The sequence below is a fragment of the Dreissena polymorpha genome, chromosome 14 (assembly GCF_020536995.1).
Source record: "Dreissena polymorpha isolate Duluth1 chromosome 14, UMN_Dpol_1.0, whole genome shotgun sequence".
Classification (NCBI taxonomy): Eukaryota; Metazoa; Mollusca; class Bivalvia; order Myida; family Dreissenidae; genus Dreissena; species Dreissena polymorpha.
The window spans coordinates 17021053-17046544 of record NC_068368.1 but is presented as its reverse complement, the minus strand read 5'-3'; the positions used below and the strand labels follow the sequence as shown (position 1 = coordinate 17046544).

At 35.8% G+C, this 25492-nt stretch overlaps 1 protein-coding gene across 3 annotated transcripts in view; it reads left to right on the top strand.

The window, feature by feature from the left end:
* Positions 1 to 25177, top strand: part of LOC127858626 (uncharacterized) — a 54914-nt gene extending 29737 nt beyond the window's left edge. For all 3 annotated transcript variants that reach the window (XM_052395834.1, XM_052395835.1, XM_052395833.1), the window contains 12 exons: positions 14994 to 15098; positions 15703 to 15730; positions 15871 to 15902; positions 16574 to 16601; positions 16741 to 16772; positions 17484 to 17582; positions 17990 to 18100; positions 19224 to 19322; positions 19729 to 19839; positions 23498 to 23525; positions 23679 to 23710; positions 24040 to 25177. In XM_052395834.1, the coding sequence (XP_052251794.1) occupies positions 14994 to 15098; positions 15703 to 15730; positions 15871 to 15902; positions 16574 to 16601; positions 16741 to 16772; positions 17484 to 17582; positions 17990 to 18100; positions 19224 to 19322; positions 19729 to 19839; positions 23498 to 23525; positions 23679 to 23710; positions 24040 to 24146 (812 nt within the window). In that variant the 3' untranslated portion in view covers positions 24147 to 25177. The remainder of the gene's footprint in view (positions 1 to 14993; positions 15099 to 15702; positions 15731 to 15870; positions 15903 to 16573; positions 16602 to 16740; positions 16773 to 17483; positions 17583 to 17989; positions 18101 to 19223; positions 19323 to 19728; positions 19840 to 23497; positions 23526 to 23678; positions 23711 to 24039) is intronic.
* The last annotated feature ends 315 nt before the right edge of the window (positions 25178 to 25492 follow it).

Sequence of the window (25492 nt, the reverse complement as noted above, 5' to 3'; positions counted from 1 at the left end):
ATACAAATAATATGAAACATAAAATGAATACCCAAATATTCTCCACCACGTTATACCTCTCGAACTGTGTTTTAACTGAAAAGATACAATTACAAACATTTGTAAAAGCAATAACAATAATTCAATCAAAATAGGCACACTATGGCCTTCAACAACGGTCAACTGACCACACAAGCCAACTGGCTTATCAACATCAGGCACACTCTGGCCTTTACAAACGGTCAAATGACCACACAAGCCAACTGGCTAATCAACATCAGGCACACTCTGGCCTTCACAAACGGTCAAATGACCACACAAGCCAAACGGCTAATCAACATCAGGCACACTCTGGCCTTCACAAACGGTCAAATGACCAATCGAATAATGCACAAGAGAATTAAACAGATATAATAAAACAATATTTACAAAATTAATGATAAACATTAGAACGGAAATAAAAAATATCATCATAACCCTTATAATAATAATAACATACTACATAAATCATACCATTATTTTCTCCAATACTTAATATACCATTCGTACTGTCCAGTTACTGCACTGCAAAAAATAAACTTGCAAAGATTGTTAATTCCATGTGGACACGCTTTTTAAGAAAATAAGGTCAACTCACAAAAGCCAACCGGCTTTCACACATCAGATCAACTTGCTTTAAAAAACGGTCAACTGACCATACAAGCCAACTGGCTTACCAAATGAGGCCAAATGGCCGTAAACAAATTGGTCCAATGACCACAAGGATCATACACACAACACAAACACAGAACTTAATAATACTCAAAAGCATTTCCAAACCATTTATATAATAATATATTATAGTGTCTTTAAATGTGCAACGAACAACACATTATACATTTCAAATCACACATATATTAATAATGACTTTTCACAAATCTAAATTTAGCGACACCGATAATCTGTCTTTCAAAGACTCTTTTAACATATCCGTCCTTAGTGGAAACACTTTTTCATCTACCATGTCTTTGCCAAAGTCTATCCACAGTCTTATTATTGGCACTTATAGATGCTCCACCAGCACGAAAAGAATGAAGTCCATATTTAGAAGAAACATAACCCAATAGACTTAACTTCTTCTTAAAACTATCATTTATAGTAGAATAACTTATATGCTTATTATTAGAAATCAATTTGAAACAGTGTTTAACATTACACAAATAAACTGGTCTATACACATAATTAGTAGATGAACATGCAATATCTGCAACACACAAATACTTTTCAAACAATTTCACAGGACATGTGTCTGTATTAGTTTTTGCAATCAGAACAGTATTACCCCCTCTTAAAATGTCCGTTTTTGACTTTTCAACTTTCATATCACAATGCGTATCTAAAAATACAACATCTGATCTTTTAACAAGACAAAATTTCACTTATCCTAAAAAACCAGCATAAGATAAGAAAATGATTGTAACGTCTCTTAAATACCCCAAAGAACAATCGCTCTCAGAAACAAAAGTGTGATAAAATTGCTTTAATATATCTGATGTAATAGGCTCTATTTTAACTACCGGCTTTGCAATTCTCCGAATGCACCCAAATAATACATCATAATAATCCTAGTAATAATAATAACATACTACATAAACCATACCTTTATGTTCTTCAATACTTAATATACTATTCGAACTGTCCAGTTACTGCATTGCAAACAATAAACTTGCAAATATTGTTAATTCTATGAGACTTTCGTTCTAAGAAAGTTCGGTAACCTGACAATACAAGCCAACAGGCTTTCACACATCATATAGACTGGCTTTAAAGACGGTCAACTGACCATACAAGCCAACTGGCTTTCAAAATCAGGCCAATTGGCCTTAAACAACTTGGTCCACTGACCACAAGAGACATGCACAAATACCAAAAAACTTTTTACTAATGTTCTCACAATCAATACGTATGTTCTGCTCTTAAAATTAAAACTATCGACTTAGCATTTGTTTTTAGGTTCAATTCACCAACACAGACATACTTTAAGCTACTGATCGAACCCTGGCTCAAATTTTCATGGCAATAGCATAAGCTCAATTGATATACTAGAACACCGTATTACTTTTGATATACTAATTTGAAAACAACAAAATGCTTAACACACTCAAATACAAAGCTATAGGTACTTGGTCGGCTGCAAAACTCGTCATTTTTTGGAATTTTAACCCATCAAACAAATCTCAAAGAAAACCGGTATTGATGCAAAGTTGAATTTCTGTGACTCTAAAAGGAATACATGTACCATCTGAGAATAATCCCTGTTGCTGAACCGTTACTTGTTTTTGTTCAATTAAACGCAAAACCTAGAAACTCATTCATTTTTATGTGCTAAACCATAACCATACTCTCTTTCTCTTCTAAATAATATGTATAGACCAACATCATTCGGTATTTATCAAACCTAAAATAATTTCATTCACTCAAAATTCGTTAATGTAGTATTATCCATTCACAAAATACTGTCAACTATTCCTCCTCCTCATCAATAACGTTAGCATCATCATCAACATTTATAACATCATTATCAATAAAATCATCATTATTAATCTTAACAAGTTATTTTCTAACACATAATTACACAAAAAACAAATTATACCTTTCGAGCTGCCCTCTTACTATAATGTTACTATTCATTATTTATTCTTCGAACTGTCCAGCTTCTGAAAAATAAACTTCGCAAACATGTGTAAATGCAATTTCAACATGTGTTTTGAGACATTTTAGTGAACTGACACGCAAGCAAACTGGCTTATACGCATCTGAAAAAATCTGCTTTCAACAAACTGTCAACGGACAACCCGAGCCAACCGGTTAATTTACATTAGCCAATCTGGCCCTTAATAACATACATTTAATGTTCTCCAATATATATAATATCCTTCGAACAGTACAATCTTAACATTAAATAAAAACAAAAATGTAAATGTAAACGCACGTTTTAACAAGTTTGGTTAACAAACTACACGCGCTAACTGGGTTTATCCACATGTGGTCAACTGGCTTTCACCAAATCGATAAGCAAATTAAAGATGTTAACTGGCATTCAAAAAACGGCCAAACACCATAAAAGCAAAATGTCTTTACACATCAAGCCAACAGGCCACCAAACAAGAACAAAAACTATCACGAAAACAAAATGACTTGTATTGCAAATAAATCCGGTCTACTTTTGTTATCATTACAGTACCTAATCTTTAAAAATGCATTTAACTATTACGAAACTAAATTTAACAAAACCGATAAATGCCTTTCATCTAAATTTAAAACAACAGTCTTATTGTCAACGCTCTTTTCAAACCAAATTTATACCACAGTTTATCCAAAATATCGTAAATTAATTAGCACATACGCATGCACCATTATTGACACAAACATTGCAGGGAAAACTTAACGTCTTAAATTATTATGAAAAATATATTAACTCATAATGTTTTAATTCAATTTAGAGAAGTTTTTTAATTGTATACAACAATAACACATAAACTGTTTATTCAATATCCAGCGAACGAGATGTAATATATGCAAAACACGAAACATGTTTCGAAAAAAGTTTACAAGACAAGTCTCTATAGCTGTTTCATAGATGAATAGCATATATATTTCCGTAATGTATCGATTTATGATGTTACATTCTTAATTCACAATCGGAATACCTGAATAGTTTAAATATATGTTCGCCTAAATTTTCATCCGCTCATTATCATACCACGTCATATATCGCACACAACCATCGTGCTGAATTATAAGGAAAACGGCAGTTAATTGTTATTAATCGTTTGTTGAATTATACGTTTGGAACTAATACACAAACGTGTAACACATGTATTACCATATAAGGTGTTATATCTTAAAAACAATAAAAATAAAGCAAGGTGTTCGTAAAAACATGAGGGAGAGTGATCTAACTCTGCTATCAAAACAACCTGGAGTGACACACTATGTGGCCTTACCTATATATAATCCTACCAGACCATTACATTGCGACCTCTTTTTGAACTTAAATAGTTTCATATTTACCCAATAATCAAATCAATTGATGTATCTGAAAAGTTGGAACTAAACAAAAACAACAGCACAAATAAAGATATGGAGCATGTTGAATATACTTATCATAAAAGTTAACAAGGAACACAACCTGTGTTAATTTCAATCGGAATGTTGTTGCCAGTGTTATTACAATAAACAGAACTAACAAGTCTGACCTTTGTTCGAAGTTCCAGCTAACCATTCCGCTTCTAGCAGAGAATCAGTCCTCTCATCGAAAATCTCCTTCCGAATACTATGTATTTCGCAAATGAACGCCTAAACTACTTTATCACCCTTTCGTTTTCTTGTTCCATAACGTTTGCCTGTCAAATACACCCTCGAATGGCGACTCAATAGATGTGCAAATCATATATACCCCAAAACGAAAAACTCGTGCGCTTTCGCGCTAAAACATGCACACAAAACCCGTGCATTATTCGCGCTAAACCATTACCATAATCTCTCTTCTAAATAACACGTAATAAACCATACTATACCGTATTTATCAAACCGATAATAATTTCATTTACATTTTGTCCCTGATCACTGGGTCATAAGTCGTCCGTTAACATCTTGGCGCAGTATGCAGCAACGGCACATTGGCTTACTTCCCTCACAGGTACACATTTATACACCCGGGTGGAGAGGAGCAGATGTGGGATAAATTTCTTGCTAAAGGAAATTCTAGTGGTCAGGGCGGGATTCGAACCCGGGACCTCTTGATCCCTAAGCCAGCGTCCTACCATTAGACCACTGCTTCCACAATCGTCTTGCTCTTGCACGGCCCCTTATTACGCGTTTGTAACCTTAGCGAAACAAGCATTTTGAGCAATGATTTCACTAAATAAGCTCTTTTCTATCATTTCATTCAGTATTGCTGATAAAATAAGTTTTTTTTGATGCTATTGTATTGCCAATATTGACCTACGGTACTGAGATATTAGGATTTCATCCAGCCCCGACATAGGGGAAAGTCCATCTAAAGTTCCTTTAACAGACACGGTCTATTCGACCGCAAACTACGTCCGCGGCAGTGGACGGCGAGCTGGGTCGTTTTGCTTTAGAGTGAATAGGAAAGATGCGTTTCATTAAATGTTGAACAAAATAGAGCGGAATCCAGATTCCTTACTTAATAAATTGTTGCTAGATTTAGATGACTTAAACTCGTATATTACCAACCGGGGTAAATGATTGTCTTTTTATATAATAAATCTGATATATCATCCAGTGATGTTAATTGTATCGGTCAACGTATAAAGGAAATCAGTTCACAAACATGGGTTGCTATATTAATAACTTGCCCAAAACTGGAAATTATCTTGTATTTAAATAGAATTTTATTTTGAAAACTATTTAGATGTTGCTGTAAGAATTTGGGAAAGAATTTGCTTGACTAAACTACGCTGTTCTTCACACTAACTATTCATGTAAATGATGTAAGTATTTTCAAATGCGAATTATTCAATTTTTGAAATCTGAAACGTATGACCGGATTTTGTTTTAATGAACAGTGGTTAACACATTAACACATTACTGACCGAATAGCTACTCAATAGTTCTAGATAATTTATGTTAATAATTTGTCCCGATTAAAAGGATGTGAACAGTCTGCTTCATGTCCAATGTCGCACCATCAAAATGTTTATTGCATGTATAAAAAATAAAAAAAGACAGACATATTCTAAAAATTAAAATACCTCTTTATGCTGTCTATATAGCTTCAATGGTTGGTATATCACAGTATTGATATGTGACAAGTTCGCGGATTGTATACACCTCCATGTGAAATGCATGTATTTGGGGGAGCAGAATATATTGACAGCTAGCATCATGTCAAATTCGAAGACATGATTTTGTCAAGTGTAACCCGCGTATTTATGTAAACCTGTTAATGTTTCATGTTTGTGAAAGTATGAATATTCCTTGTCGCACTACACAAGCTAACGTACAATCAAATCATGAATATATATATATATATATATATATATATATATATATATATATATATATATATATATATATATATATAACGTTGTTGGAACCAGATTTCCCAATCGACTTTAAAAGCGTAAACTGTGACAGATTTGTTACATCGCTGTTCGCGGGATCCAACGATCGCGATTACGATATGATTTGTCAGGTTATTAATGTAGTTATAAATGGCATACATAAGCTTTCCAGTGTATCAGAGGCACCTGGAACGCTGCTTCCGTTGCAGTCTTGCCATTATTGTTAAGTGGTAATATCTTTATATATCATATCCCTTCGTAACTGTTTATGCGTGAGAACGAAATGAGATATGTAAAATAAAAGTTATTTAACCCTCGCGTTGTCTTGGTGGAAGGTTTCCATAAGATTTAACTTTAAAGACTGTATTAGAGATAAACATAAAAAATCTTACGTTTAACATAGCCTATACTAAGGCATTTAAAACTTCGCTATTCCAGAAGTAAATGATCCGAATTAAGGTATACGAAATTATGGCCTCCGAATCACGAACTAATGAGATGTTTGTTCCTCATTCGGAGGCCTTTATTTCGGACGATCACGTTTTCTTAATGTTTTTAGATGTTGTGTGTGGTATTTCAGCTTGATCATCATCATGTGTCATATCACATTTCTAATGTATAGTTTATTTGCCATTCAGCACTAAAACAAGTGTGATGAAGACGGAAATAAGAAACATTATATATATATATATATATATATATATATATATATATATATATATATATATATATATATAAATTATAATTAAGCAAAGCGTAATTCATATATATGAAAATAATCAGGCTATGTGTACGTTGTAATACCCCCGTCACGCCGGACTGGCGTCCTTACTGCGTCTTTACGGCGACCCAGGTCGCAGTGAGAACGCCATAGACGCCGGAGGGACGCAGTAAGGACGCAAGAGGACGCAGTGAGGACGCCGAAAATTGCTCAGGACGCGAGCCCACTACGACCGCTTTGAACATGTTAAAAGTAGTCGCCGAAGTCCTGCGTTTTACGGCGTTCTGTTAAGGACGTCGTAAGGACACCGTAAAGACGCAGTAGTCGTAGTAGGGACGTGGTAGGGTCGCTGTAAGGTCGCCATGGACGTCGTAGGGTCGCCGCTCGAACCCACAGAAAATGATCATTGAATGCAAGGCGACCGTACGGCGACCTTATTGCGACATTAGTACGTGCTTTGTACGTCTATTGCTTCCTTACTACGACAATCTGAAATTCCCAGAAACACAGTATTAGGTCGCCAGTCCGATGTGACGGGGCTATAAATGAGAAAAAAATCAATACGCTTCTACTCAGTTTTTTCTAAAGAGTTTCTTTTTCGAGGTTTATTAAGAAACATAAAGCCAATTCTTCATTCCTTATTCAAGCCGAATAAGGAACTGACATATTATAATATCTATGAACCATAGTGTAACACATAATCTGTATTCAAATAAGAACTACTACTACTACTACTACTACTACTACTACTACTACTACTTCTACTACTACTACTACTACTACTACTACTACTACTACTACTACTACTACTACTACTACTGCTGCTACAACTACTACTACTACTACTACTTCTACTACTACTACTACTACTACTTCTACTACTACTACTACTACTACTACTACTACTACTACTACTACTGCTGCTTCTACTACTACTACTACTACTACTACTACTACTACTACTACTACTACTACTACTACTACTACTACTACTACTACTACTACTACTACTACCCCCACTATACTACTACTACTACTACTACTACTACTACTACTACTACTACTACTACTACTACTACTACTACTACTACTACTACTACTACTACTACTACTACTACTACTACTACTACTACTACTACTACTATACTACTACTACTACTAACTACTACTACTACTACTACTACTACTACTACTACTACTACTACTACTACTACTTCTACTACTACTATTTCTACTACTACTACTACTACTACTACTACTACTACTACTACTACTACTACTACTACTACTTCTACTACTACTACTACTACTACTATTACTACTACTACTACTACTACTTCTACTACTACTACTACTACTACTACTACTACTACTACTACTACTACTACTTCTACTACTACAACTACTACTACTACCTCTTCTACCACAACTACCACCACTTCTACTACTACTAGTACTACTACGACGACTACAACAACTACTACTACTACTACTACTACTACTACTACTACTACTACTACTACTACTACTACTACTACTACTACTACTACTACTATTGCTCTTCAACTACATTTAGAGATGTTTTTAACGCACCACTTTGCAAACTTGAATATCTCAGTAATTTGTTATGATTTTGATTTAAAATTGCACGTATAATTACTGAACTTAAAGTGATATTATGGGCATCTAACATTTTATAGGTGTCTATCGCAACCGTTGTTAATTGTTCGTGTTTTCACTTCATCTACACTTATATTTGTTAATGCAGCATCAACATACTAAAACAATATCCCGGAAATAGAAAAAGAATGCATTTGAATATCATCCGTACTTTCGTTTTGACAACTGACGACAGAAATGATTCGATTTGCGATGTGAATCTAAATTCAGTTTTAGTGAAGTTTCGTTCATACGACACAAAGACACTATTTTGTTTTACGGCTAATGTTGGCTTAGAGGACTAGGTGAGTCATTTACAATATTGATTATAAAATATATTTTTTTTAAACAATTGGTAGCAAGATGTGTTGCAGATAATTGGTCAGTTACAACATTTTTACTAACTCTTTTGACTTGTCAATTCTTTTTAGCTCATTTCAACAGTGAAAAATGCCCATAATATCACTTTAAGTCTATACAATATAAATAAGTGAAACTCAAGCTGCTGGAGCAGCATTCCATTCTTGTTATATACAATGTTGTGTCCCTTATTTTAATCAAGTGACCAATTGCTCGATCTCACACTCTCCCGGCAATATGCATGATACATATGACTGTACATAAAATTAGAAACAAAATTAATCTCACAGGATTTCAACTCAAGTTAAACAGTAATAAAAAGGAATTAAAACGCATGCAATTTAATTACCATTTAATTACTCAATGGTAGGTAGGAGACCAGAGGAACAATGAAATGAAAGTACGAACAAGTGTCAACTACATCTCTCCTTTTCACAAAAAGATTGAAGAATATCCCAACATACAGTTAAAATCTCTATAACGCTCAAAATCAATGAACATTTCGTAAAGTTTTTCGTAAAATAAAGTTAACACCTAAACAATCAGTGCTCCTTATAGCAAACACCACAATTTCAACGCTAGATGTCGTATGATTACATTGATTTTTGTAGATACGAAATGCTCGCTTTTATTTATTTGTGACACTATTAATTCAATTTTAATTTCCCGTGAATTTATCTATTCATACGACCCTAAAACAGCATATTAGTTTTCATGTGTCCTATGAATAGATATCATTGCGGGAAATAATTAAAACAAACATTTTATATCTACAAACATCTACTTTATCATACCAAATCTGGCGTTGAAATTTCGGCAATTGCCATAAGTAACATTGATTTTTAATTACTTAAGTTTATTTTACGAAATTTGTACGAAAGTTTCGTTGATTTTGAGTAGTAATGTTACTTAAATATTTCAGATCACCATCGTGCAAATACTGAAAGAAGCAGCAATATTTGGTGTATAAACGATAAAATCATTTATCCTAAACAATATGGCGCTTTTGCACGTGGGGTAGGTGTGGTTTCATCTTTTTGCACGTGGAAATGGTTAAACGCGATATGATTATAATTCTATTTAAAATTCTTAATTCAAGGTGGGTTACACCAGGAAAATATAAAATTAATTTAAAAATCAAAATGTCTCGTATACAAATTCGCGCAATCATCATGTTGCAGGCTACCTTCCCCACTTGCTAAAGCATCCGAACGTCACTGATGAATACTTTCATCGTTTGCTTACACATACTGTAGTCTCATGATTTCATGTACACTTTTAAATCAAAATATGTACTCATAATTTAAATATTAAGTTTGAAAAATGTTGCGTTATTGTTGTGTATTTAGATAATGCCGCTACGCCACGCCTACTTGTAAATGCCTCGCCCCATGTTCTTCATAACTGCATGTTGACTTCTGATTTGTGTTAGTTAGTTGTAAGGCATTGATTGCTTCTATCGTTGAATGGTAATAAAGTAGCCAGTGAAATTATATGCGTTTCACTTCGTTTGTTTACCCAAACACAACAGACTGGCGACGAGGATAAAACTTTGTGGATTATATTTCGAGAATTTTATCCGTTTGATAAGAGTGTGCGTGAAATTCTGGATATAAACACAAAATGGCAACGGGCCTGATTGGGAACATTAACGCATATGACAGCAATATCGAAACATGGACTTCCTATCAGGAACGACTTGAGCAGTACTTTATGGTCAATTACATCGATAATAAACGAAAAGTGGCAGGACTTTTAACACTCCTCGGTGAAAAGACGTTCGGGTTGTTAAGGAACCTTACCGTGCCAGCGAAGCCGTCCGAGAAATCGTATGAGGAACTTTGTCAGCTTTTACAAACTCATTTGTGCCCGAAACCGTTAAAAATCGCGGAACGATTCCGATTTCACAAGAGGAAACAAGCAACGGGCGAAAGTGTGGAGATGTTACATAACTTAACTTCGGAAGTTGGCAGAATTCTGTGAGTTCGGATCGAACTTGAACGATTCTTTAAGGGACAGGTTCGTTTGTGGACTTAAAGATGCAGGAACACAGCGAAGGTTATTGTCAATCGCTGATTTGACACTGCAAAATGCCATAGAAATAGTGCTGCACATAAGGACGCCGCTGAGTTACAGTTTTCGGCAGCCGCCGATGTGCCCGTCAACCGAGTTGGACATTCAACAAAACCCAACAAATGGAAGCAACACAAACATGCCAAAGAGCGCAGCAAGTTCATCCATTGTGGGAAAACTAACCACCCCTCCGAGAAATGCAGACTCAATGATGCAGTTTGTCATCAATGTAAAGCAAATGGACATATAAAGGCTATATGTAGGAAGCTTAAGTCGGTGTAGTGTATGGAGGAAGACGTTTCCGTGATCAACACTGTGAAAACAGGAGACAGCGGGAAATTCATCCTTAGGCCGAAGATTAACGATGTCGAGGTACCCATGGAGCTTGATGCAGGATCAGCAGTTACCCTCATATCAAACAAGGATTTCCGAAAACGATTCGGAAATATAAAACTCGATCCTGCTCATTCCATACTGAAGACATATTCGGGCGATGTCATAGAGCATTAAGGTACAGTTATGGTGCATGCCAGTTATAATGGACAATCGCAAACAATGCAACTTTGCGTCGTAAAAGGTGATGGGCCTGCACTGTTCGAAAGGGACTGGCTGAGTCACATCAAACTGAACTGAGACACACTTTTTAAAGTGAACTATGTGACAACTGAAGGCCTGAAGGTACGTCTAAGTTCTATACTTGACAAACATAAAGACGTGTTCAGTGACAGAATAGGACAGGTGAAGGGAATTAAGGCAAGGCTAACCCTAAATGAAAATGCTCAGCCAAAATTCATAAAGACTAGGCCGGTACCGTACTCTATTAAGCCACAAATAGAGAAAGAACTGGACAGTCTCGAGAGTCAAGGAATCATCTCGAAAGTGAACGCCAGTGAATGGGAATAAAAGGAAACGGCGATTGTGCCGTTACAACCGGATGGTATATGGGGTTTCTTCTGCTCCAGCTAAATGGCAACGCACAATGGACCAAATTCTTCAAGGAATCCCTGGGGTGCAGTGCATGCTTGATGATATGGTGATTACTGGTGAAAGTGATGATGTGCATTCGGATAACTTACAAAAGGTGTTGTGTAGGTTGCAGCAATATGGAATTAAAGTAAATAAGGACAAGTGTGAGTTTGTCGTGCCAAGGATTACATTCTGAGGTTATGAAATCGACGAACAAGGTTTATGGAAGTGTAAGGATAAAGTAAAGGCGGTATTGAATACACCATCTCCATGTGATGTTACATCACTTAGGGCATATCTCGGGGTACTCAATTATTACCATCGTTTTCTGCCAGATCTCGCGACCGTAACAAAACCCATGCACGCGTTGCTTGAGAAACATCGAAAATTTGTCTGTTCAAAAGAATGCCAACGCGCGCTCGAAAAGTCGAAAACACTTCTCATTACGGAACCTGTCCTTACACACTACAACCCGGAACTTCGGTTAGGCTCGCGTCGGATGCCTCACCGTTCGGTATATCCGGTATATTGTCACACGTTATGCCAGATGGCTCAGAAAAGCCGATCGCGTTCGCATCAAGGTCACTTATCAAAACTGAAATGAAATATGATCAAATCGATAGGGAAGCATTGGCAATTTATTGGGCAGTACAAAAGTATTACCCATATCTCAATGGTAGAAAGTTCACATTGGTTACTGGTTGCCAACCCCTCTCTTCAATATTCAGCCCGAGCAAAAGCATTCTGGCAACGACTGTCGCACGCGTTCAGAGATATGCTATATTTCTCTCTGGATTCGATTACGATATACTGTACAAAAGTACTAAAATGCATACTAATTTTGACGGATTGTCGCGTTTACCCGCGCCGTCAACGGAAAAGGGTAAAGAAATTTCAGTTGAAGATGTGTTCTACACTTCTCAGTTAGAACAAATTCCGGTCACGAGCGCGGAAATCAGCCGTGAAACTAGGCGGGAACGCGTTATGTCACGTGTATTTACAAGTACAACAAGGTTGGAATACTAATCATAATTACCCTCTTTTGAAAGGCTACTACGCGCGACGAAATGAATTGACGATTCAACACGGATGCTTAATTTCTGGGCATAAGGGTGATAATTCCCAATAAGATGCGCACCGTGTGCTTGATTTATTGAACATCAGCCATACAGGTATCGTTAAAATGAAGGCAATAGCGCGTAGTTACGTCTGGTGGTCTGGCATTGACACTGACATCGAACAAATGGTTAAAAGATGCGAACCGTGTCAGATGCAACAGAAATCGCCCGCGAAAGTTCAGTCTAACCCGTGAGAATGGCCTACGTTGGGAGCAAATACATGTAGATTTCATAGCTCCCACTTAAACGAATGTTTTTGGTAACAGTTGATACTCATCCTAAATGGGCAGAAGTCATCGAAATGAAATCGATAACTTCTGAAAGAACAATTGAAGAATTGCGTACAATAATCGCAAGATACGGCTTGCCCAAGCAATTAGTATCAGAAAATGGTTGTCAATTTACATCTGAAGAATTTTCTCTGTTTATGAAGAGAAACGGGATATGTCAATTCAGAACTGCGGTAGCAAAACTGTCCACAAATGGTCTTGTAGAAAGGTTCAATGGCTCTTTCAAATCTGCGATGCGCGCTTTAATGCATGAAAACACCGATTTCTATTCGAAGATCAACTCTGTCTTGTTGGCATATCGTAATACGCCACATTCTACGACGGGAGAAACTCCTGCAAAACTGTTTTTCGGTCGGAATTTGCGCAGTAATCTTTAATTGATGATACCCAACGCGCATACACTAATGGTCAAATGCAATTGTCAATGGCTGACAATAGAAAAGTTCGCGAATTCGAATTAGGCCAACGTGTCTTAGCGCGAGATTTCAGACTACTTCAAAGGAAAAATGGATCCCTGGGTCAATAGTTTCTCGAGATGGTCCACTTTTATACAAAGTAGATATCGGGAATAGTATAACATGGAAACGCCATGTTGATCAGCTTCGCATCACGGAAATTCAGAATTATTCTGGTATAAATGAACCGGTTCTCACACCCTTAAAAACTACTTTAAATGCCGCGAACACAAATGTCAGTTAACCTCAGCCGGCACCGAATTCGATGGAAATAAATGAGTCCCAGAATAATCGTAGTAATGATACGGATTTACGATTGCCAGAAAGACGCTATCCATTACGCAATAGAAGGCCACCCGAACGCCTTCAGGACTGATGACACTGATGGTTTAATGTTAAACCAATTACGTTTTATAGTAGCATACAGACCTTAACCTTAGTTGACAGGAGAGAGAGACAGGTTATCGGTTGTTTTTACAACCTGTGTCGAATTCGGACGATCACTAATGTTATTTAATTGCATGCTATGATGAATAAAAGGTCATGCTTAGTTAAGTGGTCATGAACTTGAAATGGTCAATGTTTTATTGAATATTCATTCCAATGGTTAGAATTGTGTACATTGATATTAACATGTAAACGCATTTGTTTGTATGTTCATTTTTATTCACATGTATGATCAATGATATTAAAAGGGGAGAATTGCTGTGTATTTAGATAATGCCGCTACGCCACGCCTACTTGTATATGGAGCGTAGCAACGCCCCGCCCCATGTTCTTCGTAACTGCATGTTGACTTCTGATCTGTGTTAGTTAGTTGTAAGGCATTGATTGCTTATATGATCGTTGAATGATAATAAAGTAGCCACTGAAATTATATGCGTTTTAGTTCGTTTGTTTACCCAAACACAACAGTTATAAAGACATCAACATTATATAATGCCAATTTAATTTCAATTTCATCATTCTAGGTGAGTTTTTACCTCAGGAAAACATTATATTAATTAAAAACTATGGTTCGCATGAATATTCAGGAGCTCACAGTTTCAACCCAGTCGGTCATTAAGACCTTTGTGAAAATGCGTTTTACTTTTCACATTATAATTTTACGTTGTACGATTTTGAGAAGTTTACTTTTCTAGTTTTTTTTTTAATTGTTGTGTTTAATTTTTATGTTGATCAATTTTTGCAATTAAACTTGAACGAAGTATTATATATGCTAAAATAAGGGAGCTATATTGATTTGATTAGGCGTTGCCAAGTGTACTGTCTGCCGGTTACATTATAGTTTATGCTTTCAGAATATGATACAAAAGCAATAGCGAATTTTCTTGCAATCCTTGTGACGATACTGGTTGCCATCGTAATTGCCTTGACTATTTTTGTCTTCGTGTACGTAAAAAGAAGTAAGTAACAAACATTATAAAATGCACTTTATGATATGTTCTGAAATCTTATCTACAAGATGGGATCGAGATGATGCATGTATTAATGTCACTTCATTGTACATTAACAAGTTGTAATTAAGGTATTCGTGTATATTGTTACCATTTAAGTATTAACATGCAAGGTAATCAACTTATATCTCTCTTGTATTGTTTTATTTATAACTGCAAATTTATGATAATAATGTTGTGTTTTGGACACGTGTGTGTTTGTGGTTAATATCGAGCTCAGTGTGTTTAACAATAAATCGATTTAAATCCCTAATGTTTCGGACTTACTGTTCAATTACCGTAACCAAATTTTGAGGCCGTGTTTTCTTTTAATATTTGTATTGCACGTAGTATCGTGTATTGTATAGGCGATTGTTACATAAATAAATAGTCGAGGTTATCAAACAATCTCCTCTAGGTTTCCTTTTTTTCTATTATAAACTTAGTGTAACAACACATTATCACTTTTGACCAGCTATTGTATTTTGTAAGCAATATTTTCATGAATGTCTATAATAAATAATTATTGTTTAATATTGTTAAGAAAAGTCACTCTTTTTTATTCAAAATACAGAGAGAAGGGCTCTGGAAGCCGTTCAACTGTAAGTACCTACGTAAAACGCTTACTAATATTTGTTCAAATTGGAGTTTAAATATAAAATATTTAATAATTGTATTCAAATATTTGTTATCGATAACAGTAGTTTACAATATAATGATAACTTCATTGTGTCATGTTCAGGAATCAACTTCAATCCTCGAATAGTCCGCAAGGTGAGTTCTTGAAATTATTCCTGTACCAAGTTATTTTTAGTAAAATTAAACCGAAACGTCGTTTCTTAAATGATGCATGCTTACGATCATGTCTTAAATGATGTATATGGCGGGTAACTCAATGGGTTCAATAATTACAACATACACAAACTTCTTGTCAAAGTGTACTAAAACAACAATACATCTATTAAAACATGAAATATGTTTTATAACCTTTAAACACATACAATGACAATATTGCTATATTTATTGCTTTAAAATTGAACACCAAATCTATGTTAATAATGCAGTTTTTGTTAACACGTGTATGTTTGTGGGAAATGTCGAGCTTAGTGTTTCGATGTGCTGAACAATAAATCGATTTAAATCCCGAAGGTTTCGGACTGACTGTTCAATGGCTGTAACCAAATTTTGTTTCCGTGTTTTCTGTTAATGTTTGTATTGCACGTAGTATCGTGTATTGTATAGGCGATTTTTACATAAATGAATAGTGGGGTTTATCAAAACAATTTCTTCTAGGTTTCTTTATTTCTTTTTTATACTTGGTGTTACAACACATTATCACAATTATGCTAGCTATTTTATTGAGTGAGTAGCATTTTCATTAATTTCTATATTTAATAAACATATATTATACAGTTAAGAAAACTCATTTTTTATTACAAATACAGGGGCGAGGGCTCTGCATGCCATTCAAAGGTAGGTACTTACGTAAAACGCTTATACATGTTAAATTGGAGTTTGAATATAAAATGGTTAACACTTGTATTCAAATATTCGTTATCGATAACCGTATATAGTTTACAATATAATGCTAACTTCATTTTGCCATTTTCAGGAATCAACTTCAATCATCGAATAGTCCCAGAGGTGAATACTTGATATCATTCCAGTTCAAAATTATTTTTAGAATATTTGAACCCAAACGTCATTTCTTAAATGATACATGCTTAAGATCATGTTAAAATTTAATGATATTTATGGCGGTTTACGCAATAGGTTTACTTATTACAACATACAAACACTTTTTGTCAAAATGTATTAAAACAACAACACAGGTATGAACACGAAAGATGTGTTGTATTTCTTAAACGAATTCAATGGCAATTGTGACATATTTATTGTTTTAATTTAAACTAAAAATCTATGATAATACGTCGAACTTACGGCCCGTGTTTAGGTTTCGAAATCTGCACTTAGGTTTCAAAAAATGCTCATAACGTCTATGTCGCTTCAGATGTAACCTTCATAATTGGTATGCATGTGTGTTTGGACAAGGCCTTTCCATACGCACACGCATTTCGACCTTTTGACCTTGAACTAAGGGCCCGAGTTTAGGTTTCGAAATCTGCGTTTAGGTTTCGAAAAATGTTCTTAACTTCTATGTCGCTTCAGATGTAAACTTCATATTTGGTGTGCATTTGGATTTGGACAGGCTTATTTCATACGCACACACATTTTAACCCCATTGTCCTTGACCTCGAACTGAGTGTCCGCGTTTAGGTTTCGAAATCAAAGCATTTTTCGGGGACATATATCATCCTATGGAGATAGCTCTTGTTGGATTATGTTGGATTATAGACTTAGACCCGATGGTCACACCGGAGGCCAAGTCAGTGATGAAGATGGGATATTCGAAGAAAGCTGTCCAGCAAGCCATTCAGGAATACATGGCAACGAGTGAGTGATTCCATTACTCTATGAAACATAGTAATCCAACCCAGTATAATCATCCAAAGAATGTTTTTAACTTAGGATCATATAAGAAAGTCATCTTTAAAATTTTAAAGATTATGACATTTAAAAGATCGTAGGTCAAATTTCCAGAGGCATACAATAATATAAAAAATCTCTTAAAATTGCACATACTGATCACTTGGCTGCAAGTCACTTAGGGGAATGGCAGGTTAAAAATTAAACAGTTTTCAGACATCTTTTGTTGATTAAAAATTTAAGATAGGACTAGGTTTGAGATGGAGAACTACATTTGAAGTGCGTAATATTGAAGATAACTGACAGAAATAAGTGTTATGTTTATAGTACTCATGTTATTTGATGTCAAAATAAACTCTGTGGCTGCTCTACAGATCCTGACAAGGATTTGCTGAGTTTTAGTGCTGCTGATCTGGTTGAGATCTTGATTGGCCGCCAAGAGCGCGAAGAGGAAATACCACAGAACATCCAGTCTGATGAGCTAGGTGAGTAAGATTGTGTAACTTAAACTGCAGTCGGGCAAACCTTAAAACATGGTTTGTTTGTGAAGTTGCCCTCTCTGAATTTATATTACTCAAATTGTACACAAACGAGTAATGAAATGTTCTTAAAACTGTCCCGATTCTAAGATAATGTTTATATGAATTTTATTTAGATGCCCCGAAAGTGGGTATATAGTGATCGCACTGTCCGTCTGTCTGGTCGTCCGTCTCTCTGTCTCTCTGTCCGTCATACTTTTTTGAAAAATATTCATAACTTCTTTGTCGCTTCAGATGTAACCTTTATATTTGGTATACATGTGTAAATGGACAAAGCATTTCCATACGCACACAGATTTTGACCAATTTGACCTTGACCATGAACTTAGGGTCCGTGTTTAGGTTTCGAAATCTGCGTTTAGGATTCCAAAATGCTCACAATTTCTATGTCGCTCCAGATGTAACCTTCATATTTGGTATGCATGTATATATTGACAAGGCCTTTCCATACGCAAACAAATGTTGACCCCGTTCACCTTGACCTTGAACTTAGTGTCCGCGTATAGGTTTCGAAATCTGCGTTTAGGTTTCGAAAAATGGTCATAACTTCTATGTCGATTCAGATGTAATCTTCATATTTGGTATGCATGTGTTTATGGACAAGGCCTGTTTATACAATCACAAATGTGTACCCCTTTCACCTTGACCTCGAACTTACGGTCCGCGTTTAGGTTTTGAAATCTGCGTTTAGGTTTCGAAAAATGCTCATAACTTCTATATCGCTTCAGATGTAACCTTCATAATTGGTATGCATTTGTATATTGACAAGGCATTTCAATACGCACACATATTTTGATCCCTTTGACCTTGACCTTGAGTTTAGGGCCCGAGTTTAGGTTTCAAAATCTGCGTTTAGGTTTCAAAAAATGCTCATAACTTCTGTGTCGCTTCAGATGTAACCTACATATTGGGTATGCATGTGTATATGGACAATGCCTTTTCATACGCACACATATTTTAACCCCATTGACCTTGTTCTTGAACTTAGGGTTCGCGTTTAGGCTTCGAAACCAAAGTGTTTTTGGGGGGCATATGTCATCCTATGCAGATAGCTCTTGTTGGATTATAGGATCAGACCCGATGTCCACACCGCAGGCCAAGTCAATGATGAAGATGGGATTTTCGAAGACAGCTGTCCAGCTAGCCATTCAGGAATACATGGCAACGAGTGAGTGATTCCATCACACTATTAAACATTGCAATAAAACCCAGTAAAATCATCTAATAAATGTTTTTTACTAAGGGTCATAAAAGAAAGTTTTCTTAATGTTTTTAGGCAAGGACATTGAAGAGGTCGTAAGTCAAATTTCCAAAGACATACTAATATTAAAAAATCTCTTGAAAATTTCACATAATGATCACTTGGCTGCAAGTCACAAGGGGAATATTGGGTCATAAAAGTTTAACAGTTTTCATACATCTTTTGTTGATTAAAAATTAAATATAGGACTACGTTTGAGATGAAGAACTACATTTGAAGTGCCTAATATTAAAGATAACTGGCAAAAATAAGTGTTATATGTATAATATTCGTGTAATTTGATTTCAAAATCAACTCTGTGGCTGCTCTACAGATCCCGACAAGGACTGGCTGAGTTTTAGTGCTGCTGATCTGGTTGAGATCTTGATTGGCCGCCAGAAGCGCGAAGAGGAAATACCACAGAACCTCCAGTCTGGTGAGCTAGGTGAGTAAGATTGTGTAACTAAAACTGCCGTCGTGCAAACATTAAAACATGGTTTGTTTGTAGCGTTGAATTTCTGAATTTCTATAATTAAAACTTAAAACTGTCCCGAGTGTAGGATAATATTTATTTGAATTTTATTTTTATACCTCCGAAGGTGGGCATATAGTGATCGCACTGTCCGTCTGTCTTTGTGTCCGTCTGTCCGTCCGTCTGTCTGTCTGTCCGTCACACTTAAAAAAATGCTCATGTCGCTTCAGATGTAAAATTTATATGTCATATGCATGTGTGTTTGGACAAGGCCATTCCATATGCACACACATTTTGAGCCCTTTGACCTTGACCTTGAGCTTAGGGTCCGCGTTTAGGTTTTGAAATCTGCGTTAAGGTTTCGAAAAATGCTCACAACGTCTATGTCGCTTCAGATGTTACCTTCATATTTGCTATGAATGTGTATATGGGCAAGACCTTTTCATACGCACACAAATTTGAACCAATTTGACATTGACCTTGAACGTTCGTGTCCGTTCTTATCCGTTTAATGTCCGATTCATATCCGGTGAATCCGCTCCTTGTTCGGCGATGTCTGGTGACATCCGTTCCGTCCATTGGGAAGTTTTGAGCATGTTCAAAATTTTCAAACGGATAAATCGGACAGAGACCTCCGTTTGATTTGCGGTCTGTATACGTTAGTTTACTATTTGTTCGGAACTCGTGCGTTACAACTCCTGTACGTATCCGGTTTATGTCCGTTAAAGTCCGGTTGTCCTGGTCCACCACCGGACAACTACCGGACTAATACCAGACTTGCAACGGATAAACCGTACCGTTCCGGACACCAAACGCATGTTCACCAGATAATAACGGACAGCTAACGTATGCAAATGTTTGAGAAGTGTGGCTGAACAAAACTGTTGACATACATTTAGCCGTACATGTAATTAGCCTGTGCGTTGAAGTATCATTTCATTTTGGTACGCCTTGTCCGAGCGGAGGCGTCAGCTCGGTCTGTACGGCCAACTTATGGTCGATGTACGACGAGAGGACCAACGAGCATTCATCAATGCCGCCTGAGATGTTTGATGAGATTCTCGCACGAGTTGGCCCAAGGATAACGAAACAGCGCAACACCTATCAACTTCCAATTGAACCAGGATGAAGTTAGCAATTTCGCTGCAGCATCTTGTGTCTGGTTCAAAGTACCGTGATAAGCGATTAGGTTGGAGGTTACCCTACAGCACTATTTCTCTTCTCGTGCCAGAAGTAAGTACCGCTTAATTTACTATAGTGTTAACATTAATTAAAAAAAGGCTTCTGTTAGTCATTTTAATATTTTTATATCTTTTAATGTCTTCTTGTCATCATTTTATATGAATTGCATGGTGTTTAGCTATTGGCATAGGATTAAAGGCAAATAGATGAGTGCGCGCACTACAACACTAACCTCCTAAATTGTATATTACCATAATTACTGTCTTGCGCGCATATCTTGAAATGCACACAGTTATAAGCACTGTATATCAAGTAGTATAATTTTACCTTATCATCCACTCGCTAAAAGTCGTGGATTATCTACTATGTCATACACTTATAATCCACGCTAGCTTATCATACTGTTATCCTTTACACGTCAGGTTTGTGGAGCAGTCATAGATGAATATGCTGACGAGGTGGTGTCGTTGCCAACAGCAGCTGCCGATTGGACGCGAATAGCGGACGGTTTCAGGGGCAGCTGAAATTTCCCCCATACTCTTGGTTTTATTGATGACAAAGATATTGCCTGTGTTCGACCGGCCAAGATTTATTTTATTGTTTGCATAAGTGTACATAAACAAACAAAGCAAATACAATTATAACCCTTTAAAATATAAATAAAGCATGACATAATATTAAAAATCCATGATTATACGATTTATAAAGATTAATATCAACTCGCCCAGTCTTAGGTTATTGTTTATTTCTATGAGGGTTTTTTGTGTTGCGAGGCGTCTCCATAATAAGTTAATACACAATCTAAAATAAACGGATTCAGCTATATTATAGTATGTATGGACGGATAACTAGATAAATGCATGCATTTATGCATGTATGAATGTATGTCCATCTGTCTATCTGTATGTATGTATGTTTGAATGTACATTATTATGTGAATGTATATTATGTGATCAAACATTATGTAGAGACTTGTGTGTTTTAGCCACTTTCAGGCGACGACGCATTTGGCTTGCGTACGTACATGAAAAAGCCCTACAGTCAAAGAACGTTGTCCAAATACGAACGGATTTTCAACTATAGGCTGCCCAGAGCACGAAGAGGCGTTTGGAACGCGTTTGGCATCCTTGCGAACAGGTTCCAAGTCCTGATATGAGTACTATACCGTATCGACCATCAACCATCAGACTCATTGTAACCACCTGTTTGGTTCTCCACAACATAATGCGAATTAAGTTTTGGCGGTTGCAGAATCGCCGCCTAGACCGTGATAACAGAAACCAGCGCTTGATACCCAGTGAGTGGAGACGTGGCCGCCAGATGTTGGATTTCCGTGCTTTACAAGGGCCGAACAGTGACAATCTTGGGAGCAAAAAGCTACGCAACCTCTTAAAGCATTGGATGAACTCGCCGGCATTCTCAGTTCCATGGAAGGACAACATGACTGACCGTTTGTCGTACGTTGGTGTTCGGTACTTTTCCGTTTCTCTCACGTTGGGAGAACGTTTTGTCCGGTACTAATGAGTTACACTGCCGTTTTGTCCGGTAGAAGTCCGTTACTCGCACGTTAATATCCGTTAGCCGACCTTTAATTATCCGGTACAGATCCTTTAATCGTACGTTTTTCCCCGTTACACCACCGGTTCTTGTGCGGTCATTGTGTGTATTCTACGCTTCACACACCGATTGCGAGATTCTTTAGCGGCAGAGCAGGTACATAACATCACCGGATAACAAAAATCTGCATAATTTGTCCGTTTTCTCTCCGTTACATATTCGTTAGTCGGTCTGACCGGGCCTTAAAGGACATACCCAGTTTATGTTTTGAAATCTGCATTAAGGTTTCGAAAAATGCTCCTAACTTCTATGTCGCTTCAGACAAGGCCTTTCCATACGCACACAAATTTTAACCCTTTCACCTACACCTTGAACTTAGGGTCCGCGTTTAGGTTAAGAAATCTGCGTTAAAGTTTTTAAAAAATGCTTATATAACTCTATGTCTCTTGAAGTATAACCTTCACTTTTGGTATGCATGTGTATATGGAAAAGACCTTTTCAGACACACATAAATCTTGACCCCTGTGACCATGACCTTGACCTAAGGGTCGGCATTTAGGTTTCGAAAATTTGTTCTGTTATATAGTTGTCTAACATAACTATCAAAGCGTTTTTCGGGGGCATATGTCATCATATGGACACAGCTCTTGTTAATCCGTATATTCTGCTAATGTTTGTATCGTAGTTTCGTGTATTTTATAGGCGATTGTTACATAAATGAATAGTTGAGATTATCAAAACAATCTCTTCTAGGTTTCTTGTTTTTTCTATAATATACTTGGTGTAACAACACATTATCACTTTTGACAAGAAAAATTTTACTAAATGACTATAATTAATAAACATATTTTTATATAGTTAAGAAAAAGGACTCTTTTCTTTCCAAATACAGGGAGGAGGACTCTGCATGCCATTCAACTGTAAGTACCTACGTTAAACGCTTATTAATGTTTTTTAAATTGGCGTTTGAATATCAAATGGTTAACAATTGTATTCAAATATTCGTTATCGATAACAGTTTATTAATGTATATTGTTTACATTTAAATGATAAATGCATCTTCTACTGTTCAGGAATCAACTTCAATCATCGAAAAGTCCCCAATGTGAGTGCGTTATATTATTTCAGTACCAAGTTATTTTTGTAAAATAAAACGCAAACGTCATTTATTAAATCAGATATGCTTAAGATCGTTTTTTTAAATGATGTATAGGACGGCTCGCGCAATGGGTTTACTTAATACAACATACACATACTTTTTGTCACAGTGTAATAAAACAACAACACAGGAATAAACGATGTTTTTTTTAACCATTCAACGCATTAAATGACAGTTGTGATATATGTTGTTTCCTAAATTTAATGTAAACAGTTTATTCATTTTGAAAAAAACAAACTCGATGACGCCCATGACGAAATTATCAAATTTTGTAGTTGATGAAGTTCGAAGGGACGACATGCAAGTGGAGACATATAACACAGAGGCCAAAGAGGAGACAAATGACTACGGGGTGGTCAATTCCTCAGACTTTGAACTGTAGGAGAGATAAAAGGGAGAATAAAAAATTCGTTAACGAAGAATTCCTTTTTTGTAGTCAAATATAGTATATAGGAATTACGTCCAAAAAGGCATGTTTTATATAGCTTGATTTTTGTTTCAATTGTTAAATTCCTGAACGCAAATTTACATGTTAGTTTGAAAATGTTAATACTTACATCCATCATTGGGCGTGATTAAAAAGAATAAACGGCCGATAAAAAAACTGCTTGATTTGAGCATTCCTGGGGTAAAGCTGTAACGAACAAAAGAAGGACGTATGTATATTACATGCCGTCAATTGGTGTATATGGTATTCGTTTATTTTGTATTTTTATGGGAGGTTGGCAAATTCTTAAGTTTGTTGTCTTTTTGATATAAAGATCGAATATTTTGAGGACACTATTAGCTTCAAAAGAATATCTGGGGATAATGTCAAACAGGTTTATTTACTCGGCACGAATACATATACCAACAGCCAATGCTTATGGTTCAGGTTTTCTTAAACCTCTGTAACTAAACTTATAACAGTACATTTTCTATCATAAGTTTATAAACATTTGTATATGGAATAAGACGGCCTCTGCGAGAATTGTAACGGACTAATAGGGCGTATTTAATTACATATAGTAAGATATGTCGACTGGAAGTTGTTAAAGCTTCTAAAGACTTTTACGTCAATTGATGAATAATGTATCATTTCGCTTATAATAATCTTGGTCATTCAAACAATAAGGTTCCTATGAAAACACTTAATGTTATCTTACATATATTACAGGAGAAAACAAATCCCAACATTTTAGTTTTGTTCGTATTGCACAAGAAACTAACAAAAGTTTGTTTTTAAAACTATTAATTTTAATAATCTCAACAATTTCAGAATGCGATGTTATTTTTTCTTTAATTTCTTTATCTTTACTATTTGAGGCAAATAATAATTTATGATTGTAAAGTTAGGTCATACAATACTAAAATCTGAATGTCTTTCCAAGTATATTTCTGAGGTAAGAATGTTAATTTTTGACAGTTATGTTACTCCTGTTTTATATTATATACCGTTAGTCCTATTTGAAAATGCTAGCCATTAAAACGTATTGTATTATATAGTTTTTGTCTTATTTGAATATTGTTAACATTATATTGTATTTTATTATTAAGCTTTATTTATAATTGAATGAGTTGACCTTGAAATAAATGCAGAAGTCGTGTGGTACTTATTATTTTTATTGTTAACTTACGTTTTGCGGATGTTTGTAAACCTTCAAGAGACCTGTCTGTAGATAGACGAATAGTTTCCATATTTTTAACAATGTTTCCAAAAATGTTATTACAGTATATATAAACAAGCAC